The 26,259-nt window shown below is 39.9% G+C and overlaps 1 protein-coding gene across 3 annotated transcripts in view; it reads left to right on the top strand.

Moving 5' to 3' along the window:
* dnajc6 (DnaJ (Hsp40) homolog, subfamily C, member 6) overlaps positions 1-24,834 on the top strand; it is a 45,097-nt gene extending 20,263 nt beyond the window's left edge. For 2 of the 3 annotated variants that reach the window (XM_020652737.3, XM_020652735.3), the window contains 16 exons: positions 3,921-3,970; positions 4,737-4,885; positions 6,851-6,973; positions 9,252-9,385; positions 11,169-11,363; positions 11,941-12,058; positions 12,783-12,862; positions 12,997-13,190; positions 15,406-15,786; positions 15,949-16,092; positions 17,026-17,127; positions 17,933-18,070; positions 18,172-18,492; positions 18,643-18,791; positions 19,211-19,387; positions 20,931-24,834. In XM_020652737.3, coding sequence (XP_020508393.1) covers positions 3,921-3,970; positions 4,737-4,885; positions 6,851-6,973; positions 9,252-9,385; positions 11,169-11,363; positions 11,941-12,058; positions 12,783-12,862; positions 12,997-13,190; positions 15,406-15,786; positions 15,949-16,092; positions 17,026-17,127; positions 17,933-18,070; positions 18,172-18,492; positions 18,643-18,791; positions 19,211-19,387; positions 20,931-21,032 — 2,557 coding nt within the window. In that variant the 3' untranslated portion in view covers positions 21,033-24,834. The remainder of the gene's footprint in view (positions 1-3,920; positions 3,971-4,736; positions 4,886-6,850; positions 6,974-9,251; positions 9,386-11,168; positions 11,364-11,940; positions 12,059-12,782; positions 12,863-12,996; positions 13,191-15,405; positions 15,787-15,948; positions 16,093-17,025; positions 17,128-17,932; positions 18,071-18,171; positions 18,493-18,642; positions 18,792-19,210; positions 19,388-20,930) is intronic. The other variant, XM_020652736.3, reaches the window with a different exon arrangement.
* Positions 24,835-26,259: the final 1,425 nt, after the last annotated feature.

The following is a 26,259-nucleotide window of genomic DNA, read 5'->3' as shown; positions in this document are numbered from 1 at the left end:
CGTTTTGGCAGCATTTTTTTGTATGAGAGAAAGTCTTTTCATCAGGCCTCTGTGGAGCAGAGTGTAAGTAATATTTGGCCACTCCTTTTTGTTTTATTACCCTTATAGTGGTGGACTCTCTCTTCTTTAACTTGCTGCTTACGGAGCAGATGTGGTCCGCCATTAAATGGCTGTTCTAAAAAGTCAGTAAATGGAGAATTTAGGAGAGAAGCATGGGGGGAATGTAGAAAGCTAAATCGAATGTCCATTGGGGATCTAACCCACTTATAACGTGTTTGTTTGAGTGTGTGTGTGTGACTTGGCTACCTCTCCTCTGATAATGTGGCCTAAAGTGGCTTTCAGGCTCCTAGTGTGAATTTCAAGTAGGAAACAACAACAGGCAGTGTGGTGCTTGTGGGTAGCTGCATGTGTGTGTGTTTGTTTTCGTCCTTTTGCACCCACCATGAATTCTTCAAATGCTAGAACTGAATTTTATACTTCAAGCAGCTGTAACACTGTGACATAAGAAAGAGAAGTAGTTTGCTCCCTATCAAACTAGTTACAAAATAAGAGTACACAGAAGTATAGGGTGACCATTTGCCCATCTTAAAGGCTTTAATGCGATTATTCACACTTGAATATAATATAAATCAAGTATATCCTCTGAAAATAACTCTGTGAGTCATGACTGTCTACAATGGGTGTAACACCCGAGTCCCACTGTCTGTGATGTTTTCAGAGTTTTCAGAGTCCTATCTTCACTTTGTTTACATCGCCAGGACGGCCGGCTGACTCCTCCCCTCGTGTATAAAAGTTGTTTAATTGAGGGACTAGAGAAAAGAAGAATAACATACTGTACTCACTGCTTAACTGTGTTTCTAGATCACGCTCATTTCAGGTAAATTTACATGCAGTGTGAAGATACGAGCATAATAAAGATCGCTAGCATTAGTATGCTAATACAACAATGCACCGCGAGTTGTTTTGGTTTCATGCTGGAGCTCAAGGGCGACATCTGCTGGATCAAAAAATTGCATCTAAAGCCTTTAAGATAGTAATGACACTGCTCTAACATGGGAATTCATAGAATAAACCGAAGATGAATGTCATGTAACGCATGCTTTAATTTACTCTACAGCCTTGATTAAAACAACTGCTCCTGACTTATTTAACTGTGAACTAATACTTTAAATTTATTAGCAATACATTAGCCTCAGACTACTCAAACAGTGGTGAGTAGTTGTGTCTATTTAAAGACATATAGTGCTCAATCATGGGCACTTGGGGATTTAATTAAAGATAGTGGTAAGGAAGGAAGGAAGGCCTACCCTTAAAAACCTGCTTCAAGGCACATTTTAGTTTTAGCTGCATGCCCCTTCCCTCATTTTATTCTCCGCACATCTTGCACTGCATTTTAATTGGCTGCAGTTTTTAACCTCAAGAGGTCTGGGAGAATGCTTGTTTGTAAACTCCATGGCTATTGGCCATGACCATTTAAACCCGACAGCTGACCTGCTTTCTCTCCTCTTAAAGCCAGGTAGCTATTTCTGGAGAAGAAGCGGATAAACCACGGATTTACACACCGCACTCATCGTGCCACTCCAGTTTAGGCCTGGATTTAATTAACATGTATAATTAAAGGCAGAGTTTCTGATACACTTCTTTTTGCAAAAAAAAAAAAAACTCACATTAAGGTTATGTTTTTTTTTTTTTTTCAACTTTATAGTGGCTTAAATATAAGTATGCAGTCCAGCTACTCCCCTTTAATGTCACTCTGTGAATGCTTCATTGCACTGCTCACTATTTCACTACTATGATACATGAAAATGATGATTGTTTTAGAGTTGCCACATATGCACCGTATCCAACATGCAAGACTATAGAAAATCCCTAGACACATTTAGATCTTCCTCTAACTCCAAAGCAGACTAGTTGAGTCTCACTACATTACATAAGCAGGTCTGGGATTGCATCAGGGCCATATGGCACTCCTCCATGACCACACAGAGATGACTGGCCCAGATCAGCCGTGCTTGGGGGATTTTCACAGTAGGCAACAACTCAACTCAATCTGAAACACATTAGCCTACTAATGTGTTTTGTTTGATAATCCCGGGGCAGAAGGTAGTCATGCGGTCTGAAGTAAAAAAAAAAAAAGTAATGTATTTAACTCTTAAAACAAACTCTTATTTTAAGACTTTACATTTTATATTTTCAATTCCAGATGGATACTCTTTGTGAAGTCAATTTTTTAGCGTGTTATACAAGTTTTAAGGTAACTCTGGATTTTTCTTAAAGTCTTTCTATGTGATTTTTCACATTTAAATATAATAGAAATCCAGTATATCCTCTGAAAATAACTCTGTGAGTCATGATTGTCTACAATGGGTGTAACACCCGAGTCCCACTGTTTGTGATGTTTTCAGAGTTTTCAGAGTCCTATCTTCACTTTGTTTACATCGCCTGGACGGCCGGCTGACTCCTCCCCTCGTGTATAAAAGTTGTTTAATTGAGGGACTAGAGAAAAGAAGAATAACATACTGTACTCACTGCTTAACTGTGTTTCTAGATCACGCTCATTTCAGGTAAATTTACATGCAGTGTGAAGATACCAGCATAATAAAGATCACTAGCATTAGCATGCTAACACAACAATGCAGCACGAGTTGTTTTGGTTTCATGCTGGTGCTCAAGGGCGACATCTGCTGGATCAAAAAATTGCATATAAAGCCTTTTTCTTAAAGATATTTAGGTAACTAATATTTTTGTAATTGTGACATCATATTGTGTATTTTAAGAAGAACATTTTTTAAAGTTTGATAAAAGCAAATCATAACACTTCACTGTTTCATAGTGTTACATATTCACTGTTTTCTATCCCTTCTCTGGTTGCTACAGTAGTGAAGTCCTTGTATGAGTGTGCACTGCAGCTGCTTTCAGAGTTTTTAAAAGAAGCTCCATGTGGAATTGCTAAATTCAGCAATGAAGGCAATGATGCTCAGTTGCAGAATTCACATATGGTGCTCCTTTGATCTCGAGCGGTTCAGCCTAGTGTGGTGAGCCTGAAAAAGACACAGTCAGGCACATGGAGGCTTCTGCTCTGAAGCCTGTTGAGTCTAATTACTTGTATCTGCATGACATGCAGCCTGCTGCACGGAGCGCCGGCGGCAGAGAGCACAGTCAACCTTTTGGATGTTGGGTTGGCATGCATTGATCTCCTTTGTTTCATGATGTTTTTGAATAACACGGCATTAACAAATGTCACAATTATCAGAGAACAATGAACTGGTGCACAGGTAGCCTAGTGGTTAGATTGCGCCCCCCATGTACGGGGGTTGTAGTCCTCCAAGCGGGCAGCCTGAGTTTGAATCTGACCTCTCTTCCTGATTTCTGACTCTATCCACTCTGCAACCAAAAACATTATGAGGTCATAACCTGCCATCACACCTCACATGATACTTAGTTTTAAGTTTTGGTTTTATGAGCAAAAAACAGATTTCCCCCTGGGATTAATAAAGTATTCTTGATTCTGATTCAGACTTTTGGAGGAACGTTTTGTATATTGAACATGTCTTTTTGGTCTTTAATGATATTTAGTGTCTAACTTATACTTTAGATCGTTCTTTAGATGTGGCATACTTACATGTATTCTTAAGGCATTGTTGCGTCCGTGAGCAGGCTCTTAGCATTTAAAAAAAAAAACATCCCTTATATAACTGTTACAGAGACTTGGGGACTGTGTTTATTTCATTAATACTGTGCTAATTTAAAACATGTGTTGTGTTGTCAATGGATTTTTACACTTTTGATAATGCCAATAGTCCTTAAAGCTTTTGCTTGTAATTATCTTTTTCTTTTCTTTTTTTGTTTTATTGCTGCACCAACAAAACTGCATTTAAAGAATCAGAAATAGTCTTCATTTGTTTTTGTGTTTGTTACAGGTACACCAAAGGGGAGCTGGACATTTCCTACATCACATCACGGATCATAGGTAAACACATCTGGTTTCAGCTGAAGGCTGTGTGCAGCTGTGTCGGGCAAAGATTTTCTTTTTTTGAGAGATCAGTGATCATTGAACATCAGAAACTACTCACAACCACCTAAAAACTATTAATGTAAAAGAAAAAATGCTGAGGTCATCATCAGCAATAATTTATCATTCAAAAAGTGAACTTAGCTTCTCTACGATCTTTTGTGTTTAGTTTGCTCAGATAAGATAGACGGTCTGAAAAAAATTAGTCATCTATTATCACAATGTTCTAAATATAAGGCCTAGTCCTGACCTAAAACGGTGTTTGCATGTGTACAAAAGGTCAAAATGCACAGAAATACCTTCGTTTTCAAAAATAATCACCTACATGCTGATTGGCCTAAAGCTCATTAAGAAGGGACACAATGCAGGAAACTCCACAGTACAGATTAGAAGACTGAAGTTTGTTACTCCTGTCTTATATCAGAGAACTCAGGCTTCTTTACGTCTCCTATGAGTGTACCAACTTTCCAAAAACATGCAGAGAGACCTGAGAACAATAAGCTTCTCCTTTGTCCTCTTTCTTATTCATTCATGCTCATCAGTGTGGAGCAGCAGTTTGACCTTTAGACAACACAGTGAAATGGTCATCTGTCTCCAGAGGGCATCTATCCCACAATGCTTTGTGTGTTAGCCGTGCTTCAATGCGGCCTGACGGTCCATCATTTAAAGTTTAAATTAATTTATACCAGAACAATAATATATCATGAACATCTTTTTCTCTCAGTGATGACCTACCCAGCAGAGTCCGTTCAGATCGGATACCAGAACCACGTGGAGGACATCCGCTCCTTTCTTGACAGTCGCCATGCCGACCACTACACTGTCTTCAATCTATCACAGAGAAACTACCGCGGCGCCAAATTCTCCAATAGGGTGAGTGTGACAGTTTGGGCCTAGTTGTTAGTGGTTAAAGAATCTTTTTTTAAGCAGAGTGAAGCCTCTGATTGGATATTCAGAGTCCTATCATTTCTTGCCAACACACTGTGCATTATCACATGACACTATCATTTGAGCCTCTACAGAGTTAAGCATCCTTCTCATTATTTTGGTTTCAACGACAGGTTAAACTTTGGCTTTTAGTTACTTTCACCACTCCAGTCAGTGTCGCTTCAAGTTTCAACAAGTTGCTTCTTTTTTTTCAGCTCCTTTCATAAAGCTGCAGACTAAGCAAAACAAACAGCGTTCAGCAACTAGCGAGGGTGCATAATAGAATTCTTGGCAGCTTCAGACAAAGCTGTTTTTCCTCTGGAGATGAATAACAAAGCAAAAAGGAAAAATGATAATTATGTTTGCATTCATCAAGTTTCCAGAAACACAACTCCTATTGAATGGAGGCTTTGCTGTTTGTCTGCTGACTCTGTAATTATCCAACAGCAAAAACAGTATTTAAAAAAGATGATATTTTTTTTAAATGTTGCTGTGTTTTGACCTCCAGGGAGACTGTAGCATGCAAACAAATGTAGTAGTTATTACTTTATTATTTATGTTTTGACAACGTTTTAGTTTAGTGATAACTATTGTTAATGTACAGTAATATGAATTTAAGAGCTATGTGTCATGTTTTGTGATGTTTACAGCCACATTATTCTTCTGATTCATTGAAAGTTTGTTAAATCAATCTTCATGTGTATAGCGCCAATTCATAACAAATGTTGTCCACCCGTTCACTAAGGTCAAACACCCTACACCTGCTGTCTGTCCCGGCAGACACATTTTAAGACTCGTGGGGATCGTGTGTTTCAGTCCATAGCACCAATCCTCTAGAATTCTTTACCCATCTCGCTACGGCTCTCTGACTCTGTTGAGTCTTTTAAAAAACAATTAAAAACGTTGTTTAGACAGACCTATGGGTAATCAGGTCCACCCAGTGTACCTACTCATTCATGTTTTATTGTGACAATTATTGTTCCTGGTTATAGCAGGATTTTATGAAGTCGTCCATGAAGTATTCATTTTTTATTTTTTATTCTTTCATTGTGTGTATGCTGTTGTTGTTTTTTGTTGCTGTAACGTAAAGTACTTGGTGACCTTTGTCTGCGAAAAGTGCGATATAAAATAAACTTTCTTATTATCTCCAGACACTTAACAAAAGAGCAGGACAAAGACCTTACTCTTTGTTATATGTGCCGAGTGTGTCACCAATCACTATAGCTTACGTGTCTTAGCTCTCTGGGTGTACACAACCAAGAAGTAAATCAGTGAGGGAGAAGTGGCAGAGGAGTGAGGTGTTGTTTCTTATTGGAATCAGAATTAAAAGCAATTTGTATTTATGAGTATTTTTTATTTTAATAGCATGAAGGAGGTTTTAATTTGAGCCCTGTTACTGTTTCTATTTAAGTCTATACTAAAGATACAGTCATGGATTGTGGGGGGGGGGGGTCTCTCTTCAGGCCGTTTGGGTTACATAGCAACATCAGAGTGTGTATTTCACACATTTCAATAATCTCACTTGATGCCACACGGCCATGATTCAACATGTAGTGTATTTTTTTTTTTCCTGCTAACCCTAAAAGATAATATTTGGATCTAAGAGCATGAACATTTGGGGATCTGTTCAGATTTAAAGTCTGCCACCCTCCGGCAGAAACATTCATGAAATGTGAGTTAACATGGCCAAGATGGCCCCCTGTCTGCTTGTGGAAGTTTCTGTATCTCAGATGCAGATGACTCATTACGGTATCTGATGTGTTTTCTTGCTCTGCTGGTGCAGCGCTGTTACTAACCCCCACCTCTCCTCTCTCTCTTTTTTTTTTTTCTTTTTCCTTTCCCCACCCTTTTTCTATGTCCCTCCCTGTTTTCCTCACTCTTCCTCCTCCTCCTCTCATTCCTCTCTTCCAGGTGTCAGAGTGTAATTGGCCTTCTCGCCAGGCTCCCAGCCTTCACAACTTGTTCGCTGTGTGTAAGAACATGCACAACTGGCTGAAACAGAATCCAAAGAATGTGTGTGTCATCACCTGCTCGGTAAGAAGATGCTCACATTAAACACCTGCACACTCTCGTTCCCAGCTCGCATCAATAATGTCACTCGGGTCTGCGTATTTCCATCCACGTTGCCTCTGCCCGTCACTCACACCCAACAGTTGGCAATTCTCCCACTGCAACTCCCTTCTCCCCCTAAAGTCCATCCATAAAGTGTCTGACTCTCCCTCCCACCAGACATCAGTGACACTGACTCTCTCCATTATTAAATCTTGTCTCAAAAAACATCTTTTTAAACTGGCATGTTTAGTCTGATCATCATCCATCCTGTCTCATGAGTCCTCTTCACAACGACTTTAAACATTGTGAATGTGTCTTTTAAATGCTATTTATTTTTACTTTGTTTTCATTTTTATCTCTGATTTGTAAGGTGACCTTGACTGTTTTGAAAGGTTCCTTTATTCATTATTATAATGGTCAAATGGCTTTCACAAAGCAGCACAAGCCTAAAGACTCACAAACATTCATCACTTTGGTGGTCTCTGTGTACATTATTGTGAGTCTATCGACTCTGTGTGGACCAATCAAAGTCGAGCTTGGTAAACCACTCTGATGACCCAAAATACACCAGATTTTTTTTGGAGTAAGGTTTTTCAATTATCGCATGCAGACTTCATACTCAATACAAAACGTCTGAATACACTCCCAGAAAGGGAATTAAATCACACTCCCATGTCCCCTGGTGTTCCCCATCTCACTGCTCCATGATTCTTTGTATGCTATATGAATGCCAAAGCGTGTGATTTGTCATCTCGGCTGTTGCATTACAAAGTGCTTTTGAGAAAGTGATAATCTTTATAAACTCTATTTGCACCTCATGGGGGAATTTAACAGTATGTAACTCTCCTCCTCTCCTCCCAACACTGCCAGACCCGGATGTGGATGTTTTTAGTCCACAAGTTTTTAATGTAAAATTCAGTGAAACAACGCTTGGAGTTGTTAAACTTTCTTTTTTTCTCTCTCTCTTAGTTCAGTCAGGTTTTTGTAACTCTTTTGTTGCTCAGCAGAATGTTTTGGTATCAAAAGAGAGAAATTGATGTTTCTTACAAAGTAAAGGGAAGAAAGAATCCAGAAAATGTTCTCTTCTGTTTGCTTTGAGATTCAAATTCAGTTTAAGTGTTGATGTGAGTCATGTTTCATTCTGATGCTCACACTCTGCTCGAGGGAGATCAGATTGGAAATGTCTACAAAGTTTCCTCAGCAACCAGTTTCACTTTTAGTACACCACTGATGTTTGACGGTCACAACTGAAGTATTCAGTAAAAACCGACCGCTCTGTCTGCTCTAATTCAGTAACAGCAACACTGTACACTGGCATGTGGAGGAGGAGCGTGTTATTGCCAAGTCTCTGTGGTTAGCCTGCGGCGTGGCAAATGGCTCCATCTTGCATAACTCTGAGCAAACTGCTCCTTTCTAAACACTGTTTTTCACTGCTACAGAACACAATACTGTGTTTGTCTCCCCCTGGTGGCCTGAAATGAACTCAGACTCAAATTATGACTGTAAAGCCATAAAAATGTCACAACATTTAGTGTTGGCCTATTTGGACATCTTCAGAATAAGACATAGTCTTTTACTTATTTAATGTACTACAATTCACTGAGCAGACTCTTTTATCCAAAGCGACGTACATCAGAGAGTAAGAACAACACAAGGAAGGATCTAGAAGAAAGGGAACAATGTCAGTAAGAGCAAACGATCAGCTTTGAGTCTGATTGGACACACAGGTGCTGACAGGAAGTGACCAGAGGCAAAGCACAACATTGAGGGCAGTTCTTGAGAGCTCTAATCAGTATAGAAACCATCTTATAAGTCGTCGTTATCAAACAAAAACCATCGTCATTACCATCATCCTCATCAATAATATGGAGACCATCATCATTAAGTTAGTAGGTATTCATGAAAGAGCTGGGTCTTTAGCTTTTTCTTAAAGGTGCAGAGTTTGGAAGTTCATTCCACCACCGGGGGGCGACAGAGGAGAAGAGCCTAGTTAGCGTCTTAAGACCCTGTTGTGAAGGTTGGATCAGACTAACTTCCTTCACTTTTTGGAAACTTAAACAGTTAAAGCTGGAGTTAGAGTGATCTACAGTAAGCATTGAGAAAGCCCGAGTCAGTGAATTCAGTGGCCACATTGATACATGTTCACGTTCAGTCACATTCATGGCAGCAATGCTAAGAAGGAGGCAGTTCAGTGGTTAATATTTACAGAAGATGGGAGCAACAAGCTTTGAAATATGTGTCCTGTGTTATGTGTTTGCAGGATGGTCGTGCCCCCTCAGGAGTTTTGGTCTGTGCCATGTTCTGCTTCTGCCACCTTTTCAACAACCCGGTTCCTGCCATGCAACTGCTCAGCGCCAAGAGACCAGGGTCTGGACTGTGGCCCTCACACCGCAGGTTTGCATCCCTGAACATATGTGCGTATGTAAAGTGTTTGGTTGAAAGGTGGAAAATGGCAATCTGCAATAATTCAAGCTGAAAGGCAAGACTTGAGACTTGTTGATGACGTCTTTTACAAATCTTCCTCGTGTTCTATCTCCCATTAAATCCTGTTGTTTGTGGTCGTTTAAGAACAAAAATTAGAGAAGACAGGGATTTGATGATGATTAGAATCATGGAAGCATCTTATCTTATGGAGATAATAAATCTAATCAAATAAAATAAAATAAATAACCGATAGACTGATAATCTTGGCAGCTTATGTTTGACTCTTCCAAACATCAGGTTGTGTACATGAATGCAAAGAAGACTTTTCACCGAGACTGACTGGATATTTCTTTTAAAAAAAACAAAAAAAAACTTTTCCAAAGTTGAACTATAAGCTACATTAAAAATGCAAAACTTTGAATGAATCCAAAGCAGAATTAGCCTAACTTCAGACCATATGAAGAAAACATATAGAAGCCAAATAGTGCAGCAAACATTCCTCTTGTTTCATCAGCTTTAATGTGAGGCTGCAGAGCTGGCACACCTTCAAGGATGGACATTTTATCGCCCTTCCAGACAGTAGCTGTAGTACTTATCAGTCCATTGCTGGAGAGAGATCTCCCCCGATGAGTCAGAGTTTTACTGCAAGCTGAGACTGAGAGTTTTAAAAGGAGCGGAGACAATAATATCTTTCCATTCAAAGCCATTAAATCAATGTGCCTGCACTTATCTGTGTGTTTCAACTTCCTCGAACTTTGCTATACTTCTGCTCGTTGACTTGATTTAGCTACTGTGTACACTACATACTTTGTGCCTAACAAATACTACTTGGCAGTGCAGTTTCTTTTTTGTACAGGAGGAAACCATGGTGACTGAAACTGAGCTTATTGTGTTGTAGTTGAAGGCGATAAGTAATCACAAGAGTAACAGTGGATTAAACTGCAATTATTATAAGAAGAAAAGAGAGGAGACATCGGAGGAGATGGAATATATATCTGCTGAATCAGTTGAGGCAGAGGACGGGGGGACGGGGGGACGGGGGGACAGGGGGGAGGAGTTTTTTGTACTTGTTCAGCCACTAAAAGTCATGGATGAAGAAATGCATTTCTGATATTTTTGGATATTGGCAAGTAGATTTGTCTAATGGGTTCATCATCTGCAGCCACTTATCTCACACCAGAGTAGACACAATACCACACACACACACTATCACACAATATGGATCACAGCGCTCCTGGTCTTTGTCGAAACGACGCGGAAGTTATATTTTTGAGGAGGTGCGCGTCAGGCTACATACAGTATTTAGGCTCCTGTGGAGGTACAGGGCTATGCTGCAGTGTAGATTTGACAAAAGTATAAATCTTTACTGTAGGTGACAGGATTGTTTGTAGCAGTGGCTAAAGATTTTTGAAAAAACTCAAAGTAAATAATAGAACTACAAAGAAATGAGTCGCCATTATGCTGGGAATAGATAAAAAATTGCATCTTACTAAATGTACATCTCAAGCACATTTCATTTTTATATTTGACCAATTAACAAAAAATGTTCCAAATATTGTCATCAAAAAAAAGCATTAGAAGGTTTGCAAAAATGTTTTGTCTTCATTACGCAGATAGGACAGAGGAGCCACATGGTCCCTGCTGTTGATACCAACAAAACATGTTCCATGTGGATGCAACACAAAGTAAGGGACGCACTGGACATTAAAAAAAATGGTTTAAAAAATGAGCACCTTGTCTTCTCCCCTTGCAGGTACATAGGCTATGTGTGTAGCATGGTATCAGAGAAGCCCAGTCTCCCCCACTCTAAGCCCCTGGTCATCAAAGGCCTCACCATCAGTCCGGTCCCCTGCTTCAACAAGCAGCGCAGCGGCTGTCGACCCTTCTGCGACGTCCTCATCGGAGAGACGAAGATCTTCACCACTTCACAGGAATACGAGAGAATGAGGTAGGAGCTTCAAACTGTTGCTCAAAGTAATATGTCAATCACTCAGACAGGAGGAGGAAGGGATTATCCGTACCGTGCCCAAGCACGCTTCAACCCTAAAGTCCAATTCGTTTGGCCAGTGTGACCGCTCCGTGCCGTGCTCAGGCATGGTACACTTCCTTGTCTTTGGCACACTTTGGAGAGGTGTGCTTCAGCACGGTACACTTCATGCACGAGCACGAGAACGCTGACAGCCTTCATTATGGAGAAATCCAGAGTTTCATGTCTGTATCTGACGGCATACAGCATGGCAATGGTGCAGCGGGGGGCCAATCGTGCTTGAGTATGGCACGGTGCGGATGGCCAGTGTGACCGCGCCCTAGAATTGCAAAAAGAATCATATTTAAGTTTATAAGAATCCCATAAATGTAAAAACCTTAAAAAAGTTTTGCAATATTGTATATAAAGATATGCAATATCGTTTTTTTCTCCTCATTTTCGGCCTCTCTTTTCTCTGAATGCATAATTTCCCCTTCTATTTTCTTCCTCAACTTATTCTTTCCTCTATATTTCCACCTCCTGCACTATGTCTATCCAGAGAGCACAGGGTCCAAGAGGGTAAGGTAGTTTTCCCTCTGGGTGTGAGCGTCCAAGGAGATGTCGTTGTTTCAGTCTACCACATGAGGTCGACCATCGGAGGACGTCTGCAGGCCAAGGTAAAACCTGTGCTCAACACATTATCCTAGACAGTAATTTGACTGTAACCTTCGTTAAGGGGAGCAGACTACAAACAGTGTCTGCATTCTAATATCTAAACCTCCATACTATTCAGTATGCCACAATAAATCTGAGTGTTTCCTAATACTTTATCAAGCAACAATGCAACTGTGTAAGAGCAGAATACACGTTTAAGTCCAGGTGATATGTTTGAATTGCAAACTGTGTGCTTTGTAGGGGCAGCAGAGTTTAAACTATGTTTTAAAGAAAAAGTGTGCACTTTAGAAGATATGGCATGACTTTTGACAACATAATAGTCCTAACTTACGAGAACAGGGTGTTAAAAATGTCAATATAGAGAATCTTTGTTTGCACAAGTTCATTTTAAAAAGCCAGCTAACTGATGTGGGTGCAACTAATTTGAATATGAATGCATCTCAAGTACAACAAAAAATGTCAGGACGTTAGAAGTAATAAGACTGAATCATTGAATGCAGGTTTTTTATTTCCTGAGATTGTTACTTTTTGTACAAATATGTCTAACTTCTACCTGCAGCATTATAAAATCCCTTCAATGCTTTCAACATTAAGAATCAAATGACAACCTGCATTATTATGTAATGGAAATATGCCTAAATTTAAGTTAGTTATGCGTTTAGATTACAAATTGATGGTTGACAAACTTCACAAGGTGCAGATATATATTTGTTTTTCTGTTGTCAGGTGTCCAACACCCAAATCTTCCAGATCCAGTTCCACACTGGTTTCATTGCTCCTGGTACCACCGTGTTAAATTTCAACAAGTAAGGACATTTCTTCTATTTAATCCCAGTACAAAACTAACTCTGCTGATCCTTTCCTCAAATCTTCACAATGTCCCAAACAACATGATCCACAACATTCCTGCCAAATACAATCCTCTCTGTTTCCTTCTCAGACCAGAGCTGGATGCCTGTGACTCTCCTGAGAAGTATCCCCAGCTTTTCCACGTGTTAGTGGACATTGAGGTTGAAGGGACAGACAAACAAAAGGACCTGACCCCACCATGGGAGCAGTTCCCCTGCAAAGACCTTAGCCCCAGTGTTCTCTTCTCCTGCCACCAGGAGCATCAGGATGCTCTGGCTATCGCTGGTAAATCTTTCCTTTCCACTGATGAATGGCTATAAACACTTTCTAAAAAGGTTAAAGACATTAAACTTTCCAATTCAATGGCAACATGTCTTGTGAAACTAGGCGAGTCAATGCCTCAAGGGAGCCGCCTGTTGGTTAGAAATGGGACAAAGTGGTAGAACCCCAGTTAATTGTATTCAAGCCAGTAGGCAAGCTAACAAGCTAACAAGCTATTAACCTACTAGAAAGATACCAAGTAGCCAAATCCCCCTGATGTGTGTACAACAAGACCTACAGAAACTTTCATTCCATAACATAACAGATGTTTGAAAATTACTTAATTCAATCTAGAGTCGTTCATATACACTGTTGAATTTTTCTAGTAAATGTTACATTTTTTCAACATGTTTAACAGCCTAGAGTTACAACATAGTGTAAGTAACAACGTAATGGACTAGTGGACTTTTACCAGCTTTTTTTTAACATTATGTAAAGCTACCCTTAAATTTCAAATACGTGCTAGCTCTAAGCTAACATTATTCTAACTTGATGAAAGCACACAGCTAGTTTAAGATAACTTACTAAACTATTGTTACTAGAAGTTTCTAACAATTTGTCTTGCTCTCACAAGGCTAGAAACAGTTAGTGAAAGTGATCCACACACTCACCCGAATTTATGATGAATTAACGCACTAGCACGGACTTAATTACACAAAAAGGACAATCGTAATCCCTTATCACTTCACTAAAAGAGAAAGCTTTCCATTAAAGTAAAAAAAAAGAGTCCTAAAAGTGTCAAAGTAAAAGAAGACATAATGCAGATTGGCCCCTGACAATATTAATTAACCATTTCCTGTTATTATTGATTATTTAATATATAAGTGTTGCTTTAATGTTGTAATTTAGATAAAGCAAAGCTAGCCTGGAAACAATTGTATTTACTGCTGATTGGGCTAATCTAATTAAAACACCTTATATGTACCCAAGTAAGTAGTATAAAAGTAGGCCTACCTCAACTCTTATACCCATACACTCGATTATTCAGGACTAAAATACAATAAATCGTCACTAAGGTTGGAAGACACACTGGGTAGAAATACATGTACATACTTTTACATGCAGCCACAAGAACAACCTAATCAACAAGCTCTGATTTTTACACTTGCAAGATGAGATGGAGGGATTTGACCTGGAAGGTAAGACAGTAGAAGAATACCACAGACCTGTTAGTAAAACAGTAAAGTTATGTTTTAGTTCATCAGGGTTTGGTTCAATTCAATCATACTAATTGACCTGGTGAGGAATCATGTTATTGTAAAAACAACATGGCTGTTTCCAATCACATCTTTGTTGATTGAATTGAAATGAACCCAGTCCTCGTAAAGTGGTAATGTATCATTTTGGTAGAATATTTTCAATTTGCCCAAAGCATTAATACTATTTCATCTGGGGATCTAATGTCGTACCCTGGCATATAAATGTTTGTCTTTTCCCAGTTGGCAAAGAAATGTTTTCAAGAACATGGATACAAATGAATAAGGCCCCTTGCCGACCTAGCGTTTTTTGTTGCTATTGTGGGCAACAGCGTCAGCAACGCAGCAGAAAGAAAGCGGCCGCCCGTTGTCTTTTTCCCCCCCGAGTGTGTCGCCTTTTTTGTGCGGCCGCTCCTAGCCCTCAAGTTTCAAATCTTTAAACTTTTTCCGAAAGACGCTGTTAACGTCACCGGCTGCCTTGGGATCGTGTGTTGTACCCACATCCTCTTTGCTCCGTGTCTGATCGAGAAATAAACTATATAAAATAAAAAAACATGCTGTAAAAAGTAACTGGACTATGAATCCCAGTGAAGAAAAGAAGTTGCAGCTTTAAGTGTAACAAATTAAAAATGTTCTACCAAAGTGAAATAGTTCTCTAGATTAACAATAGCCTGTTTTCAGTCTTACTATTATCCCATCCTTTTCTAGAAAGCATACTGATTGGATTGTTGTGAATAAAGATTTATCTTGTTGTTCTAGAAAGAACCTCTTCCAATTAGCTAAAAGTAACCACCAGGCAAACTGCAGAGTGTGCAGCATAGTATATTTTAGGAGAATGGCTGATGCTTGTATAGCCTATGTAGTCGCCCATTTTCCTTACTTAGCTCTTCTCCTTCACCTACACTGTGTCTGTCTCTTTAAGATACTCATGAAATGTTTCCTCCGTCTCTCCCTTTCTCTACTTCTGTGTCATCCTCTTACAGAGCCAACCAGGCCCCCCGGAGGTCCAGAGAGTCGAGGCCACGGCGAGGAGAGCGAGCCCTCGGACGACGAGATGCTCTCCCTCTCCAGCCAGCGAAGCAGCACCAGCACAGCCCCCCATAGACCGGACCCCCCTGCTCCTGCTGCCCGGGCTCCTGCCGAGGAGGTGGATCTCCTTGGTCTCGACGGGGTGGACATCAACCGGCCGTGTCCCTCGTCTCAACCTCCTTCTGCTGCAGCTGCAGCAGCTGCAACCACCGACCTCCTGGGGGATTTGTTTGGGACCCCGACACAGCCAACCAGTGGGCAGTCATCGGCTCAGTCCACCCCACATAAAGTAGTCCCAAACACTGCCTCGCCATGTCCTTCTCCTGCGCCGCCAGGTTAGATAAAAACCCCCAAAAATGATGCAGCTAATAGAGCATAAAAGTTGTTATTTTTTAAACATATTAACCTCAAGGTCCACTTTCTAGCCTTTTCTGGTGCTTCTAAACTTTACGCATTGGAGTGACAATAACAATGATCCATATGTGTCTTTCTCTCAGCGTTTGACCCCTTTGGGGCGGGTCCCATGCCTAAACCTCAGGACATGATGGGTTCATTTCTCGGACCAGGTAACGCGGGGCAGCCAGACCCCTTCCTGCATGCCGCTCGCTCTCCATCACCCACCCTGCAGCCTACAAGCTTTGGTAAGGCATGCTCTGCTGCACTACTCTTTACAGCCTTTTGGGATGCTCTTCTTAAAGAGTCCACGTCAGGGTAAGGCAAGTTATAAAGTGTCTGCAACCCGGCTGCTCCCCTGCTTAAACACATGAACGTGCGTTGTAATTCATTAGACTGCATTGTGTTTTTAATATCCCATTCCTTTCTCCTAGCTTTGCTCCTCTTACTCTAACTCTGGCTTTTTGTGTTGCTTCTGTATGCTCGCTAGTGAATGGGTTTGAATTGTGTATGTTGTGTTTTTGCAGCCGGTCTATCAAGGAAGGCATCGAGACTTCAGAGGCTTGATATTACTTCCAGCATGAATCATTCCTATCCCCAAGCAACATTTCAGCCCGAAGTACTAGAACTCTCTCAGACTTAACATATTTACCAAGCATCTTTAAAAAAAAATTTAGCAAGTCAACAACAACAACTGAAGCGGTATACAAATTATGTTTGGGGCCGATAATGATGATTACAGTACTGATATATCGTCCGATATCTTTCTTACATTTGTATTAGATCTATAAGAGATAGATAGATGTACAAACACATTCATTGTTTTGATTCCTCAAATGCAGTTATCTAACACTTGTGGAAAAGATAAACAGTACATCGAAGACACAATGGTCATTTAACTAGAAAGTTAACTGCATCATTGCTTGACACTCAAGAGAGTAAAAAAAGCTTGTTGTAATCCATAACGAAACTCAAATGAAACGCTATTTGATGGGTGAATAAATCGAGTAATATCGGGGCATATTGTGAGAATTAAATGATACCGATAGTCACTGGATAAGCTAATATCAGCTAATATCATTGGCTGGCCTAAAGGAAATACTTTTCATTCATGGAATCATGTTGCTCAGTTGTCCTTCACTGTCTACTCGCTCTTTGACAAAACGTTTTGTGCTTGATAGGCCGGAGTTCCCCTGTCCCACCCACAACACCTACGGTCAACATTCAGCAACAAAACGCCATGGGAGGATGGGACTGGAACAAACCGGCTACCACAAGCACAGGTAAGAACTAGACGGGCACGAGAAGAGCCAAGACCTCCACCAAGGCCGGCAGTAGTCCATTATTCTATGACCTGCAATATTAAATTAAAACAGCATTATAATTGCACATTTTGTAAAAAATTTTAACATTTTATTTTATTTTATTTTATTTTATTTTATTTTATTTTATTTTATTTTATTTTATTTTATTTTATTTTATTTATTATTATTATTATTATTATTATTATTATTATTATTATTATTATTAATAATAATAATAATAATAATAATAATAATAATAATAATCATATTTATTTATTTTTTTCACATTTTTAAATTTTATTTTATATATTGTAATATCTTCTTCTACTGTATTATTTAAGTTGTTGCTAGTTCTGCTTTATTTCCTTGTTAATTGTTTAGCACCAAGACACCAAGTCAAATTTCTTGTATGTGTAAATGTACTTGGCAATAAACCCCGATTCTGATTTTGATTCTGATAAAATACTCATCTAGTATTAAAAGAGGTTCTTGGAGAAAAATAAATATTGAAGGAGGAAGTTTTTAATTCTTTCAGAGTTGGATCCAAAATAATTTTAGAGTCCAGAGTGAAATTTGATCTAATGTGTTGAAAAAGTTAAATGGATTATTTCTTTGCCAATGCAACACCTCTGTATCAAGTTTCAGCTTGGCAGCAGTTGTATTCTTATTAGCAGCCAATCTGGTGGAAATTAATGTTAAAAAAAACTGAATCAAAAGCTAAAAACACATGTTTTTTTCATTCCAGAGGTTTGACTTCCTGTATTTTGTTTCTTGATTTGTCCAGGAGGAGGCTTTGGTATGGGTAGTCGTTCTGCTACTACTAGTCCCACTAGTTCAGTTCACAGCACCCCCACCCACCAAACAAAGCCAAACACCTTGGACCCGTTCGCTGACCTAGGCAACCTGGGGGGAAGCCTTGGAGGTCTGTCACTGAAAATGATCTGAAGTACAGAAATGTAATCATTGTTACTTTCAGAAGCATCTTCTTTAAGTCACGATTTGCAATCTTTTTTTCTCAACCAGGTTCTGGCTTCTCCAGTAAACCCACCACCCCTACTGGAACTACACCTTCCCACCCTCCCATGGGCTCCCCGTCGCGTCCTCCTCCATCTCCCCAGCACGCCCACACAGGAGCTGGCTTCCCCTCATGGCAGCCAGGCGCTGGGAGCGGTGGAGGATGGCAGCCCCAACAAGGACAGGGTCCAGCCCCACAGCCAAAGCCCAGCCCGAGCCACGCCCCCATGCCTCACACATCGCCCCAGAACAGACCCAACTACAACGTCAGCTTCTCTGCAATGGGAGGGGGCTCGCCCAGCGCAGGGGTCAAAGCACAGGCCAGCATGGGTGAGAATGACATGCAGAAACATGCAGCTCTTAAGTGGAAAGGGATTTTTCATTCAGTTATTTTGTAAATGAGCAGGATGAGTTTCATGTTTAAACAAATGTGTGTTTCCTCTCTTTGTCTTTGTATCTCTCTCTCTCTCTCTCTGTCAGGTACTAAACCCAAAGCCTCAAATGCCAACTTTGATGACCTTCTGTCCGGTCAGGGCTTTGCAGGGGCCAAAGAGAAGAAAGGGCCCAGGACTATAGCAGAGATGAGGAAGGAGGAGATGGCCAAAGAAATGGACCCTGAGAAAATAAAGGCAGGGCGTCTTTTTTTATGATGTGATATGATGTACACATGTTTTTTAAGGAGTAGTTTGTTGTCCTTATTTCTTCTGAGGGAAGTCCCAGGACATCGTTTTAAAAATAAGTTTTAAATCAGTTCACTGGGTTCCTGTCGTCTGTTTTTCCAGTGAAGCACAACAGAAAGAATTCAGCTATTCCCAGAAGTAGAGTGGTGAACTGAAGAACAGTTAAAGCCTTGCTGTTTTTTTTTACAGAATCAATGAAGCAACTAATGCAGGTCTCCCATGACCAAACTTTGCTTCCTCTAATTACTCTTTTAAAAAAACTTTTCACTGCAGCCAAAATCACTGGACACTGAATTTTTGCTAATTATCGTTCAAAATCTGGTCATCGCTGAATAATGGCTGACCTCTTCTCCCGGTTTGTGACCCAGATTCTGGACTGGATCGAGGGGAAGGAGCGTAACATCCGAGCTCTTTTGTCCACCATGCATACTGTGCTGTGGGAGGGAGAGACCCGCTGGAAGCCCGTGGGCATGGCTGACCTGGTTACTCCAGAACAGGTCAAGAAGGTCTACCGCAAAGCAGTCCTGGTGGTCCACCCAGACAAGGTGAGGCAGATGATAACTGAATTATGTACTTTATTAATTCATTCTTATAAAGTCAGGAAGGGAGACAAGGCTTCTCTGTCCTTAAGGAGGTCATATTCTGTCCTTTTTGGGGTTTATATATTTAATTTATGTACCTACTAAAGTATGTTCACAATAGATAAAGTTATAAAAAAGTGTCTGTTTTCATGAACTGCCGCTCCGTGCACCGGCTCTCTTCTGACTCTCTCTCTAAGGCTCTGAAGTGCCCACGTTCAGAGTCCCCACATGTGCCAAGTCTGATCTGATTGGTCGGCCTGTCGGCTCTGCCGTAATTGGTCAGTCGCTCAGCACAGTTCTCGGAAATGTCACGCCCCTTTTACCATATTGGGAATGCAGCCACTTTGGCTCTGAGGGGAGCAAAAACATTAGCACATTAGCACTACTGTGCTACCGCAGGCTACTAAAGAGCATATAAAACCAGGAAAAGCATAATATGACCCCTTTGAAAAACTGGACTGATGATGGACTTTTGTGTTGTGTTGATTTTGGCGACCCCCTGTGGACGATTTATCTCTTTGTTCAACTTGTTCTGCACTTGTGTAAGAACTGTTTTCTGACAAAGACTATCTCATTCCTCTTTATTTTCAATGTATAATGTTTCAATGTATAATGTGCAACTCAAAGACTCTTGGCATGAAACAGAAAGACAGCAGTGCTGTTAATCACGTCGTCTGACACCTGACCCCCATGGCGGTTAGAATGTGACTCGATTTTCATAATGAACCCAACCCGCATCCAACACAGTAGGAACCGAGCCCCACCCGAAGCCGCCAACCATTATAATTTGTGTTCGAGTTTCAACCTGAGATCAACACTCTTTTTAACCACCTCCATGAACAGTATGGGTCCCCAGTTTCTACTAGCACTTTATTTTGGGGGTCACGGAGCTGAAAAGTTTGGGAAACCTATTTCTAGACAATACAGACCACTTAATAATAATAATAATAATAATAATAATAATAATAATAATAATAATAATTTATCCTTTATTAATCCTGCGAGGGGAAATTCAGTTTTTACACCCTGTTTAATGAACATGAACGCACACATGTACAAACAGGATCCTGTGGACATGCACTGATAGAGAGGTCTCAGAGTGTGGGGGCTGCACACAGCAAGCGCTCCAGAGCAGTTTTTTGGGGTTTGGTGCCTTGCTCAAGGGCACCTCGGCAGTGCTCAGGAAGTGATCTGGCACCTCTCCAGCTACCAGACCAACTTCCAGACTTGGTCCGGGCTGGGACTTGTGCTGGGACTTGAACCGGCGACCCTCAGATTGCCAACCCAAGTAGCAATAAAATGTATAGAGGCCCCCTGCTGGTCATTTAAAAATAATGCAGGTTTAATCTGCTATTACTTTTCAAACTCAGAGACTGTCCCCCTTTTTATAAAGTCTACGAGTAAAAAAAGTTATTTGAATCTCTAATTTTTATTTATAAAAAAATGAGGTATTTTAATGTGATTGTCCTGTGGATTTAACTCTTGTGTTTCTGTCCATCCCCCACAGGCGACAGGGCAGCCCTATGAACAATATGCCAAGATGATTTTCATGGAACTAAACGACGCCTGGTCAGAATTTGAAAGCCAAGGACAAAAGCCACTCTACTAAATAAACAGTGAGAGGAACTTAGCGAGAGGAGGACGTCCCTGCTGATTCTGTCTTAACTAAACCTCAAAATGTGTCACCAACGTTTGGTCACTCCAGCCACCCCCGACGACATCTGCCTTTATACCTGTGCTTACCCCCTGTACCTCTCATTACCACAGAAACAGAACATCCAATGGATCTGCAAAGATGGAAAAACACAACAAAAAAAAAAACCTCCAACGTGACCTTCCTACCTACCGTATGTATGTAATGCATCATAGTCTTTCCTTGTTGGGTGTCCTTAGTCCTGAACCAAGCCACCAATCAAAGCAGAGTTACTGGGATGTCTGGAAAAACAGAAAAAAGAAAACACTTGATTTAGAAAAAGATCAAAAGAGACAACGGACATCATGTGATCAGAAAAACACATTTCAGGGAGTGACCTGAGCGAGCGTTTCACAAACTGCTCAAAATTCTCATTTAGAGCATCCGACTGTGTTTGGGGTACAAGAAAGCATTTAACAGCAAACACGTCATTTACCCATAAGGACTTCTGTTTGAGAAAAATGTGAAAAATGGATCCCTGATTTATTTACTCAAATCCAAAGTCCCCCCGGTTCATATTCAAAACATCCAATGAAAGGCAGTTTTGAGATTTATCTCAAATGTTGTGTATGTGTGTGAAAGAAAATGTAATCAAAATGCTATCTCTGCTTTTGACACTAGTTGTGATTGCAGGTTGGAGTCTGTCTGCGTTAGACTTAAAAAAACGAGTCGGATGTGTAAAGTTGAAAATGACTAATTAAATTCAACACAACAAGGCGGCTCCACATTAAAAACACCGATCAGAATGCTGCTCAAATATACACTCCTGACTTATGATTAAAGGTCACATATTATACTCCTTTTCAACAAGTTTAAATAGAAGAAAAGAAAAAAGAAAATCCACTCTGATCCTGTATTTTAGCATGCCTCTGTTTCAGCCCTGCTCAGAACAGGCTGTTTCTGTGTCTGTACCTTTAAATATGTAAATGAGCGGTGTCTGACCACGCCCCCTCTCTGGAATGGGCTGTGGCTCGAGCTTTCTTACACAATGCCCACTTGTTTATGGCTGAAAGGCAGACTCAGAGGGCAGAAAAATACACCTAGCTGTAGGAGTGTCATACACTTGGGGGAGGGGCTACTGCCCTTTGTGAAAATCTCCAAACGGCCTGTTTTTATAAATATGTTATCGCATATTAATATTAGAAAACCAAGGTGAAGTGTATTCTGCATAATGTGTGACCTTTAATATATAGGATGAACAAAAAAAAGGCATTGTACTGTAGGAGAGTGATTTATCGTTGATGTGATTGAACCGTGTGTGTGTTTGCATGTGTGCCGGGACTGAGGGCTTTGTTTACTGTACTATAGGGTTGAGCACATGTATAGTTCCACACATGAAGCACCTCGAGGCCTCATGCGTACTCACTCATACACAACATGTATTCCTTTGTGAGGTTAGCTCTGTGAAAGCACAAACTTTCCTCGGTGCCGCTGTGAAGGAAAGCTACTCTTATTTATTTAATTCATCTTCATTTGTGTGTCTGACGTGTGCTGCTTTGTTTTTGATTTTTTTTAAACTGCACATGAAGTCAACTAATGTACCATATGGACATGTATTGATATGTAGACCGTCATGTTCAACTCTAGTAGAAACACTGGAATCATTAAGACTACATCATAAGTGTTACACAGCCTGTTGTAGAGAGCAATATCTTATTTCCAAACTACAAAAACAGCACGAGTGAGGTTAATGTGCTGCTCTTCTATTGGCCACTTTATGACAGGTGTTGTAGGCTGATTCTGCAGAGATGGGTTATTGATCATGAGAAAATACTCTATCATGATCTGATTAACTGTATATTACTACTACTTAATTAAGACTAAGATCCTTACACGTCATTACAGCAGTTTTTATCAAGACACTGATACTGCAACTTCTTAAAAACTTGACAGTTTGTTTACATTTGTTGGACATCTCCGTTCACCACTGACAATGATTTTATTTATAATTATTATTTGTATTGAAGAGTAATAAAAGCTGTGTTTTCCCCAGAGGCACCATGCAGGGACTTTTAAGTTTTAAGAAACTCCTTTTGAAAAGGGCCTAAAAGGTTCCTCCAGCCCATGATTCTCTAAAGTTTCCACTGAGGTCTTGTGGCCTTTGAAGAGTTCCTCTAAAAGTCGGCGATCACTTTGGTGAGAACGCAGCAAATAACACTATTTCATATCAACATTAAGGTACCCGGATCAAACTTCAGCTGTCTCCATGGAGTTTTACTAACATGCTTCAGCTGATAAGATTGTTTGACTGCTGATGTTGTCTCCTGATGTGAAGAGTATGTGTAGCCGTGGGATGAAGGAACATGCAAAAACTAAAGATATATATCCGTAAGGGGAAATCTACATTTCTTGGAGAATTTGAGGTTTTCACTGGAAACTTGTTGTTATTATCCGAGAACATCCTCAGCTTCCAGCTCTGTGTTACTGATAGTGAAATACTCTAAAACACATTTTAATCTGTTTGTCATCTGCTATAAATTAAAAAAATGTGTTCATCGGTTTTAAAAGTGGCAAAATGTGCAGAAAATTAGCATTTACACAATTTTTTCATTCATTTCAGGACTGTTAAGTGTTGTCGAGATTTCAGAATTTTAAACTTTGAAAGTAAAAATCAAACAATATGGTTACCTGTAACAAAAATATAAGTCATGTGCATTCAATAGGGAGTCACATCTTGTTTTTCATTACCAAAAATTGCAATTAAACTTTTGCATTGCACAAATACAGTGGCAATGTTTTTGTATGTATCGGTGCAACTTAGACAGCGTCACCTCCTCTGCTCCCTGTCTGTTTATAAGAGACATTTAAACTTCACTTGTTCATCTCTATGATGCATTAAAAGGACTTCAGACACATCAGTATTTGCAGACCTTTGAATTTGAATCTCTCTCTCTTCTGCTAGTGGCAGCTTTGGTTTCAATACAACTGCAGATCTGTTGTTTTTTCTAAGCGTCACTTCTTTCCTAAAGATCACTAAAATAAAGCAGATTTTATTGTTTTCAAACATCAAAGTTTCAAATATCATCAAGAATCAAATATTGTGAAAACCTTAAATCCCCCCCTTTTTTTTGTAGAAATGCAGGAGTAGCATGTGATCCTCGTCTTTAACCCTTTGTTAACGTTCATAATGTGTAAACCCTTTGTTGGACTTCAATGCTGTTCATGTTGATTCTCTGTTGTTCATCTGCACTGAGGATGTAGGTACGACTGCTGGGACAAAGAATGGATCAAGAGGAATATTACGTCCTGTTTCTATAAAAAATGGCTCCTGGCTGAAAAGTTGAACTCTGATCTAAAAGTCTTCTGCTTTCTCTGGTGACTCACTTGACACAGAAGTGTGTGTCTGATGTGCGCCTGAGCTTGATTTACATCGAGGACCGACGTGTGAAATAACTCTCCTTAAGCTCCCTCGCTGACTGAATTCTCTATCTGCGCCTATCTTACGGCTATGTTAAAAAAAACTCTAACCTCTTTAGTGTAGTCAATGGATGTGTGTTATCTGCAGTTCTGGTATGTAAGGAAGTGATCTGATTTGGATACAGACTACTAGTATGTCATGTGTTTGCCTGTCTGCTGTTCAAGTATTACTATAATGTGTAAAGATTCTGTTCACGTGCTCCTTTTAGTTCTGTTAACCATTACAGGATGTACATAATGATCAAGTGCAGTGCACAACAATAAATAGGAACAGGAAACTGCACTGATGAGCAGTAATCAGGTTGTGTGTGTTTGTGTTTCTTTTCTGGTCCACCAGAGGGCAGCAAAGTATAAAAATGAATTAGCTGAGTTAGAGTCCCAGAATAACTACTTAGATCGTTTGCACCTGAGTACTTTTTCCTGCTTCCACATGACTGATTCCATGATGCAAAAATACAGAATCAAGTACTCTTATCACCAAACGGCAGACTTGTTTGAGGTACTTCACAAAATACAGAAATATTTAATTAATAAAAAGACAGATTATTTGTGGTAATGGGCTATGGCAATACTGTAGAGGTAAATTACTAATTGGAGAAAAAGTTTAAATTTTTGTTTAAAAAAATAAATTAAAAAAAAGCTGCAATGACAAAGTTCAACAATCAGTGTGCAGTACCTTCACATTCCACCGGGGGGGGGAGGGGGTTGCGACCCACACTTTAGGAATCACTGCTTTACAGTTACTAAAGGAATGTGATTTTTCACACTTAAATATAATATAAATCAAGAATATCCTCTGAAAATAACTCTGTGAGTCATGACTGTCTACAATGGGTGAAACACCCGAGTCCCACTGTCTGTGATGTTTTCAGAGTTTTCAGAGTCCTATCTTCACTTTGTTTACATCGCCAGGACGGCCGGCTGACTCCTCCCCTCGTGTATAAAAGTTGTTTAATTGAGGGACTAGAGAAAAGAAGAATAACATACTGTACTCACTGCTTAACTGTGTTTCTAGATCACGCTCATTTCAGGTAAATTTACATGCAGTGTGAAGATACCAGCATAATAAAGATCGCTAGCATTAGCATGCTAACACAACAATGCAGTGCCAGTTGTTTTGGTTTCATGCTGGAGCTCAAGGGCGACATCTGCTGGATCAAAAAAATCACATATAAAGCCTTTAAGTAAGAAAAATATCGTTGTCAGGCGAAGTTATGGATTTTAGATATAAAATAGCATTAGATTAAAATATTCTGTAAAACAACACCAAAATATCTGGCTTAAATAAAATAACTGTATCTTACAAATGTATTTATAAAGCACATTTCAAACACAGAAGCCAGTTCCTTGTGCTCTACACATGGTGTTAAATAGCAAAAGTAAAGGAGGTATGATGCTTTCCAGCAGGTGGTTCCAGGTAAACACTGTTCAACACTGATGGTAATAGATGTAGACAATAACAATAACAATAACAACATCTTTAACTCTTCTCATATGTAACCAGTTCAAAGGGTTGATATGTTTTCCCTATGGGGCTCAGATCCGGGAAAATCAGCACTTTGTTAGTTGTTAGTGTTAATTCAGGTAACTGAAATTCACTCCAATCAGTGAATCATTGTGAAATAAAGTTTGTGCTGCACTCTCCAGTTTTTCCTTGCTGACGCACTTCCTGTGAGAGATTCAGCGCTGATGGGTCTAGATCGTAATCAACGCTGATGTTTTATTT

The sequence above is a fragment of the Labrus bergylta genome, chromosome 6 (genome assembly GCF_963930695.1).
Source record: "Labrus bergylta chromosome 6, fLabBer1.1, whole genome shotgun sequence".
Lineage (NCBI taxonomy): Eukaryota > Metazoa > Chordata > Actinopteri > Labriformes > Labridae > Labrus > Labrus bergylta.
This window is presented reverse-complemented; position numbering and strand designations above follow the sequence as displayed.